Genomic DNA, 9121 nt, shown 5'->3' with positions numbered 1-9121 from the left:
AAATGATTTAATAGATATTTCTGGGTGATTGTCATTCATGTCCTCCACAAGAATTTTCAGTTTACATTGTCCTGACAAAGCATTGGCTCCTTTATCAGTTGCAATAACTTCCATATCATAAATCCTGACATCTTCATAATTTAACACTCCTTTTACAGTAATCTCACCTGTACTTGGGTTTAAATTAAACGTCTCTTGGGTTTTCTCCGACGTATACAAACTATATGAGTATATTAAATCGGAATTTGACCCTTCATCCATATCAGTTGCATTGAGGTGAATAACAAGACTTCCAGTGGGAGAATTTTCCATTATAGTGATGTGGTGGCTGTCTTCATCAAATGTAGGGGCGTTGTCATTTGTGTCCAAAACATGAACTATAATGCTGGCAGTACCAGAACGAGATGGCATACCGCCATCTACTGCTGTAAGTATTAAATAATGAACAGCCTGCTGCTCTCTGTCTAATTTTTTTTTCAGGATCAAGTCAGCAAATTTAGATCCATCTCTTCCCGTTTGAATCTCGGTTGTGAAATAATCACTTTCACTCAAGCGATATGTTTTTACAGAGTTTGAACCAACGTCTGGGTCAACTGCATTGCTTACAGAAAAACGCTCACCAGGTTGTGTAGCTTCTGAAATATCTAAATCTATGGTGTCTCTTCTAAAGTGAGGTGCGTTGTCGTTTATGTCCAGTACCTCTAATTCGATGTAAAATATTCGTTTGGGGTTTTCAATTATTGCTTCCATTTTCAGATAACAGGATGTCTTTGCGGGACAGAGAGATTCTCTGTCAATTCGTTCAACAATGTACAGCTCTCCCGTTTCTTTGTTCACGTCCAGATATTTCCTATTGGCAATTATCTCAATGCGCATTTTCCGTTCGACTAACGTCTTCACATCTAGTCCCAAATCTCCAACTAAATTTGCAACGACAGAGCCTTCTTCGAGTTCCTCGGGGACAGAATAGTGTGTTACGGCTGAAGTGGAATTTAAGGTGGCTAGAAAAAGAAGAACTGCCGGCACGTACCTTTTCCAATGTTGAGAACAGATAAAACCTTCCATTGTCATCTTGGATCTTTGTTTTATTCACTGTAGTTTAAACCCTTCCGCGCATGATTTAAGAACGCTAAGAAACTCCAGTCAAATTCCCAAAAGAAATGTGTGTACAGACACTGAAAAATCCTTAAAATCCAAATTGATTCAGTACCAGGAGCTGTTCATTTGTGCCTTCTCCGTTTCATTTAATGGATGACTGTCATGGCGAACATGTCACAAAAGAAGACTATACGTGGTTGGGGAACAGCGACGCCGGGTGAAAGAATCAGACCCTGTCAGCAACGCTGATACATGCAAATTTAAATTACTGTTTTGTGCCAGAAATCAGCCTCTGTCATGATATATGCTTTAAATTCGTCTTAGTCATCTTGGTCAGTTTGCAGGTTGGAAAGTTTTAGTATTTCTATTCAACTATTTTGTTCTCTTTTATGTGGGTTGTTTTATTTTTTAACGCGATTCTAATCAAATTTTGGTCTTCGGTATGATGTTGTTTTTTTTATTTGTTTGTTTGATTTTTGTTTGTTTCTGGAGTTGGATTCCGTGTCTTCTTTAATACTATAGTACAGAATGGGAAAAAAACACAGAGTACTGAATTGTAAAGGAAGAAAATTGCAAATTCTAGTTCATTGGGAGTTTATCACTAAAAAATGTATTAATGCAATAGTTTCCAGTACTATTGGGAATTAAATGTAAGGACACAGATTTTACTGGTAAAAGTTAAACATCGATCTCTGTTGCATGAAAGAGAAGAAATAAGCATAGGGGCGTCTTGAATGTGTATTTATATGTTCAAAGTTACAATACTAATAAGCGAAAACTTTCAGAGAAAGTTTACACATTACATAATCATATACAGTATTAAGATTCAAATCATGTCCGACAATAAAAGAAAAATCGTTTCAAAGGTATTGTAGCTGGTGAAAGTGCTGGATCAAGAAATCAGTCTCACCTGCAAAGTGGAAGCTGCTGAGTCACTAGTGTCTGTCACTCCTGTGCCTCTTGGTATACTGGACACGATGTATCTGGAGCCCTTTGGCACAGGCTGTCTGACCACCAGCTTTCCTTTCCTGGTCTCTGCTAGAAACAGACTGTACCAGTAGGCATCGTTGGAGACCAGAGTGGAATCTGCGATGGTGGAGTTCCTCTCACTGATCACACTGTTCCTGCAGGGAGGAGCTGCTTTGCTGGGTTTGGGTTTCTGGCACTTGAGCACGATGGTGACCAATATGGTGATGAGCAGGAGAAATGACACTGAGCCCAGACCGATCACCAAGTACAGGTTGAGGTCTGAGAAGATGTCATACTCTAGAGGCACCTCAGTCATGTCAGAGTAGGCCTTAACAGCAGTCTCCACTGTGGACAGCTTGATGGTGACTGTAGCAGAGAGAGCAGGCTCCCCGTTGTCTTTGGCAACAACAACCAGTCTCTGGTGGCGTGGATCTCTGTAACTGTACATCCTCATAGTCCGGATCTCTCCGTTGTATTGGTCCAGACTGAACAAGGTGGCGTCAGTCACTTGTAGAAACTGGTAGGTAATCCGAGAGTTGTGCACCGAGTCTGTGTCTAAGGCTATCACCTTGGCAACCAGAGAGCCTTTATCTGTGGATCTGGGGATCTTTTCCTCCACCACTGAGCCGTGTGCGCGCCACGGAGAGACAATAACCGGAGCGTTGTCATTCTGGTCCACAATAATGATGTGAACGGTCACGTTACTGCTGAGTGGAGGAGAGCCAGAGTCTCTGGCCTCAATGTGGAAAAGAAACTCCTTCTCGATCTCATAGTCAAAAGTTTTTAGTGCGTAAAGATTACCGTTCTCTGGATTGATGGAGAACAGCATGGACATGGAGGTGTTGGCTATCTCCTTCTCTAGGATGAAATAAACTAGATACTGGTTTTCATGGAGGTCAGGGTCAAAGGCAGTGAGTGAACTGAGCAAGGCCCCAGGTGCGTTATTCTCCATTACACGTATAGTAGAAAATGACTGAGGGAACTGTGGAACATTGTCATTAACATCCAGCAGCTCTAAAGTCATAGTTTCATTGTCAGATAAAGGAGGAGAACCTCTGTCTGTAACAGTGAAAGTGATGTCATATTCTGGAACCTTCTCACGGTCTAACAGCTCTGACACCACTAATTCATAATAGTTATCAGAGGATTCTCTCAGTTTGAAAGGCATATTATCTGGAATATGAAGATCAACCACTCCATTGTCACCTGAGTCTTTATCACTTACACTAACTACAGCTATCACTGTGTCTAATTCTATGTTTTCATTGACTGGACTCTGAAACGATTTAATAGATATTTCTGGGTGGTTGTCGTTCATGTCTTCAACCAGAATCTTTATGGTACATTGTCCTGATAAACTATTGGCTCCATGGTCAGTGGCTATAACTTCCATATCATAAATCCTGAAATCCTCATAGTTTAACATTCCCTTGACAGTAATTTCACCAGTGGAAGGATTCAGATTAAATGTATCTTGTGTTTTCTCTGACGTATATAAACTGTATGAGTATTTTATATCAGAATTTGACCCCTCATCTAAGTCAGTTGCATTGAGATGAATAACAAGACTTCCAATGGGAGAATTTTCCATTATTTTAACAGTATAGTTTGTTTTGTTAAATACAGGAGCATTGTCATTTGTGTCCAGAACATGAACAATAACACTGGCAGTACCAGAACGAGAAAGTGTGCCTCCATCTACAGCTGTGAGTATTAAATTATGAACAGCCTGCTGCTCGCGGTCTAAAGTCTTTGTTAAGATCAAATCAGCAAACTTCGACCCTTCCCTTCCTGTCTGTATTTCAATATTAAAATATTCACTTTCACTCAGATGGTACGTTTTAACTGAATTGGTTCCAACATCAGGATCAACTGCATTACTCAGAGAGAATCTCTCTCCTTTTGGCGTCGCTTCAGATATGTCCAAGTGTATGGCGTCTCTACGAAACTGTGGGGCGTTGTCGTTCATATCGAGAATTTCGAGTTCAATATTAAAAATTCGTAGTGGATTTTCTAGTATGACCTCCAGTCTAAGATAACAAGACGACTTTGCGGGACAAATATATTCCCTGTCAATCTTCTCAACAATGTACAGTTCACCAGTCTCTTTGTTCACGTCCAGATATTTCTTATTTGCAATGATATCAAGACGCATCTTCCTCTGGTTCAGTGTTTTAAGATCCAGGCTGAGATCAGTGGCGAGATTTGCTACAACGGATCCTTCTTTCATTTCCTCGGGTATTGAATAATGAGTCACTGAGCTCGATATGTTACGAACGAAATAAAAAAGAACAACGACGACCGTTACGTACCTTTTGCGAGACTCCATTGTTACAAAAGACGGCATTGTTGTGCATGAGCTCACTGCATTTCACCATTTATAATGTAGATTTCCAGTAATATTGACTTTTTCAGTAATTGTCCTGATCCCAAACATATTCACACAATTTTAATTCCGAGGATATATCGGCCTTCAAACGGGCCCACGCATTTTCAGAGCGGGTTTTCAGCACCGTGGAGCTGTCCGTTTGATTCACAATCTGACGTAATGTCAACGACGTTCCCTCATGGCGTTCATGGGCTGGTATTTTACTAACAAACAGCGCCACCCATTAGGTTTTTCAAGAACTCTTCAACTAGATTTATCACAATGACCTTAAAATGTAGTGTATTACTATGAATGGTAGTTGAAACTGAATTTTGCAAACGAGAAAAATCTGATTCATTGACACCTCCTGTGAGCTTAACTAACGAAGATTAATTACTACAAAATTCCTACAATCCAAAACAAATTATAACTTAATATCAATACATTTTAATTATCAAAACACGTGTTAATTTGATTCCTACCTGCAGAGTGGAAGCTGCTGAGTCACTAGTGTCTGTCACTCCTGTGCCTCTTGGTATACTGGACACGATGTATCTGGAGCCCTTTGGCACAGGCTGTCTGACCACCAGCTTTCCTTTCCTGGTCTCTGCTAGAAACAGACTGTACCAGTAGGCATCGTTGGAGACCAGAGTGGAATCTGCGATGGTGGAGTTCCTCTCACTGATCACACTGTTCCTGCAGGGAGGAGCTGCTTTGCTGGGTTTGGGTTTCTGGCACTTGAGCACGATGGTGACCAATATGGTGATGAGCAGGAGAAATGACACTGAGCCCAGACCGATCACCAAGTACAGGTTGAGGTCTGAGAAGATGTCATACTCTAGAGGCACCTCAGTCATGTCAGAGTAGGCCTTAACAGCAGTCTCCACTGTAGACAGCTTGATGGTGACTGTAGCAGAGAGAGCAGGCTCTCCATTGTCCTTGGCAACAACAACCAGTCTCTGGTGGCGTGGATCTCTGTAACTGAACATCCTCATAGTCCGGATCTCTCCGTTGTATTGGTCCAGACTGAACAAGGTGGCGTCAGTCACTTGTAGAAACTGGTAGGTAATCCGAGAGTTGTGCACCGAGTCAGTGTCTAAGGCTATCACCTTGGCAACCAGAGAGCCTTTATCGGTGGATCTGGGGATCTTTTCCTCCACCACTGAGCCGTGCGCACGCCACGGAGAGACAATAACTGGAGCATTGTCATTCTGGTCCACAATAATGATGTGAACGGTCATGTTACTGCTGAGTGGAGGAGAGCCAGAGTCTCTGGCCTCAATGTGGAAAAGAAACTCCTTCTCGATCTCATAGTCAAATGTTTTTAGTGCGTAAAGATTACCGTTCTCTGGATTGATGGAGAACAGCATGGACATGGAGGTGTTGGCTATCTCCTTCTCTAGGATGAAATAAACTAGATACTGGTTTTCATGGAGGTCAGGGTCAAAGGCAGTGAGTGAACTGAGCAAGGCCCCAGGTGCGTTATTCTCCATTACACGTATAGTAGAAAATGACTGAGGGAACTGTGGTGCGTTGTCATTGACATCCATCAGATGCACGGTTATTGTTTCATTATCAGATAAAGGTGGAGTTCCAGCATCTGTCACTATTAATATGATGTCATATTCAGGTACTTTTTCACGATCCAAAGGCTCAGACACTATGAGTTTATAATGCATGGGTCTTTCGGATGACTTGTTAAGAATAAAGGGCATGGGCTGATGTATAGATAAGCTCACTTTACCATTGTCGCCAGTGTCTCTGTCACTTACTCCTACCAGAGCAATGACACTCCCTACTGGGATGTTCTCATCCACTGTGCTTTTAACAGACTGTATGATGATATCTGGATAATTGTCATTCATATCAGTCACGTGGACGACTACTTTACACTGTCCCAGTAAGGGTTGCTTCCCTTTGTCTCTTGCCTCAATGTGCATCTCATAAAATTTCATATCTTCATAGTCAATAGTACCCTTCACAGTTATCTCTCCTGTGTTAGGATTCAATGCAAAGACATCTTGTGTTTTTTCAGACGTGTAAAGTGTGAACGAATACACAATCTCTGAATTCACACCCTCGTCAGGATCTGTAGCATTAAGCTTCATTACTAAGGTTCCGGTGGGGGAATTTTCTGTCATGTTAATTGTGTAATTCTGCTTGTCAAACCGAGGGGGATTGTCGTTTGTATCCTGTACCCGGACAATAATATTGGCAGTGCCAGAGCGCACAGGGACACCGCCGTCCACAGCAGTCAGTATTAAATTATGAACGGCATTCTCCTCTCTGTCTAAAGACTTGGTGAGCACCAAATCCACATATTGAGTTCCATCACTGCCCGTCTGAATTTCGATGGTGAAATGTTCACTGACACTGAGTTTGTATGTTTTTATTGTATTTATGCCAACGTCTGGATCCACAGCATTAGGCAGGGAGAATCTCTCTCCCGGTGTTGCCGACTCTGAAACGTCCAGCTCTACTCTGTCTCGTCGAAAGTGTGGAGCGTTATCATTTATGTCCGTTATTCCAAGCTCAATGTTGAAGATACGTAAGGGGCTCTCTATGATAACATCAAGCTTTAGAAAACAGGATGTAGGTTTCGCCGGACAAAGATATTCCCTGTCCACCTTTTCCACAATATAGAGCTCCCCTGTCTTTTTGTTAAAATCTAGATATTTTTTGTTAGTGAAAATATCAAGTTTTACCTCTCGTTGCGCCAAACCTGCAGGCTCAAGTCCCAAATCCGCAGCAAGATTAGCGACAACAGAGCCCCTTTCCATCTCCTCGGCTATGGAGTACCGTGTCACAGACAAAGCACTGGGCCATACTGCACACAAGACAAAGACAGTGGTCCAAAAATCCATTCTTTTATCTGCAGGAAAAAATAATCCAGATTCTAAAAACATTTTTCTATTTTTCTTTATTTTAAAGATCTTGCAAAATGTTTAAAGGGTCCTGTTGTCAATTTAAAAATACATCGCATATCTTCCAGAAAGCTGTTCCTACACCCTTTACAAATGGGTGTGTCATGACTTCAATGAGAGAGATGCATTATGCTTTAGTGGTCAACAGTGACACCATGTGACAAACTGCACATAGAGCAGGAACTGTTGGCAATGAGCTGGCTATAATATGGTTTCACAGCACAGTAATATATAACAGGATTCACCTGAGTACTTTTGAATTTTCTGCTTGAGGGAAACTTTTTCAGTGTTCTCTCATTAACAGGTTCGTCTGAGATGCATGGTTAAACTGATCCTTGTCATTAAAAGACCCTGTGTTTCCTGATCACAATGCATTTTTCATAAGCTCACTACACTGTCTTGCATCTTAGTGAATTGTAATTAGATTAGTGTCACAAAAACTCCACCATTCCAAAGTATCCAAATGGTTAAAATGTTAGGAACTTGAAAGACATACATTTCTGTGAAACATCATGTGTGTCTGTCATTACGTTACAGCTCCTCTCTTTGACATAATTTTAGATGATCTACTGAGCTTCCATTTTCCTTGCTCCATGTATTTTTACATGTGCCAGCTGGTGCTTCAAGGTCAGCAGGCTACTACCTCTTCTGAACTGGCAAACTGCTTGCATCTTACAAAATGCTTCCGGTGTCACAGTTGTAGTCACAAGTAATGGAGATACAAAGGAAAATAGTTTTAGGAAGGGCTTCAGTTTGTGAAACTCACCTCCTGCTCATCTCATTTTCAGCTACAGTGTGCTACCATTTAACTTGTCTTTCAGATCTTTTAATTCAGTGGCTTGTTACTAGAAAAAAGAGCATATTCATAGGGTTTGTTTTCCCTCAAACAAACAATCCTCTCACCACCTATTTCAGCAACAGGGCCCCTCACACATTTCTCTCTGTAATGTGTGAGGTGATGATCTAGTCAACACTTTGCAGTGGCAAAACTAAAAGGAACATCTATAATATATTACAGTCTAATAACACACAATCTACAGTATCAAACACCACTGCTGAACTTAATCAACACCTGTTCGACACACTCTCAAACAGCTTCACAGAGAAACCACAATCCTTCTCTAACTTGAACCAAGCACAAGTGCCTTACATAGTGATTGCTTTTTCAAACAAGCTGGATACCCCTGTCTAATCAGAAATGAGTAGAAATAATCAACATTTTCATTTAAATGTTGAACAATAATAGTAATGGAAAAAATACTAATCCTGCTTGTGGAGACTTTTCATACAAGCTTTTTGTACTTGCATTTACCTGAATCTCTTGCTTGATGTTGTTTTGGGGGAAGGAAATCTATTGCATTTTAAGTCACTACTTTTCACTGTTTCATTGCATTCTTCTCATTTGGGATTTTCTCTGCTGCTGAGTATGCACTTTTGTGTGAAACAGAGGAGCCAAAGGAAATTAAAAGTTGGCTAATGGCTTCTGGCCGGTTGCTGCTTTTATTCCACCTGGAGTCAACAGAAGCTAGGAGAAAAAAAAGAACATGTTGTTAAGTTACAAAATGGATAATGGAATTGAAATAAAGCATTAAAGATCAAAACCTAGATTGTGACACAAATAGGAAAATGTATTTCTAAAAATAACCATATAAGTCATTTTTCTATTGATTCATTTTCAGATTACTTTTGCGTACACATCAACGTTTACACCCTACTGTGGCCTTCCAAGTGAAGAAGTCAAAAGTCAGTAATCTTAGCTTTC

The 9121-nt window shown here is 40.9% G+C and overlaps 2 protein-coding genes across 2 annotated transcripts; both read right to left on the bottom strand.

Moving 5' to 3' along the window:
* Nucleotides 1-2008: 2008 nt before the first annotated feature.
* LOC111239440 (protocadherin alpha-C2-like) lies at nt 2009-4589 on the bottom strand (the record flags this gene model as incomplete). The annotated part of the gene is made up of 1 exon (XM_022769323.1): nt 2009-4589. A coding segment is annotated over exon 1 (2406 nt), but the record flags the coding sequence as incomplete, so codon positions are not given.
* On the bottom strand, nt 4479-7419 carry LOC111239437 (protocadherin alpha-C2-like). The gene is made up of 2 exons (XM_022769320.1): nt 4918-7419; nt 4479-4490 (listed from the first exon to the last, which is right to left on the bottom strand). The coding sequence occupies exons 1-2, from the start codon at nt 7339-7341 to the stop codon at nt 4479-4481; spliced, it is 2436 nt and encodes an 811-aa protein (XP_022625041.1). The 5' UTR covers nt 7342-7419.
* Between the last annotated feature and the right edge of the window lie 1702 nt (nt 7420-9121).

The sequence above is a fragment of the Seriola dumerili genome, unplaced genomic scaffold (genome assembly GCF_002260705.1).
Source record: "Seriola dumerili isolate Sdu_G_001 unplaced genomic scaffold, Sdu_1.0 BDQW01002698.1, whole genome shotgun sequence".
Taxonomy (NCBI): Eukaryota; Metazoa; Chordata; class Actinopteri; order Carangiformes; family Carangidae; genus Seriola; species Seriola dumerili.
This window is presented reverse-complemented; position numbering and strand designations above follow the sequence as displayed.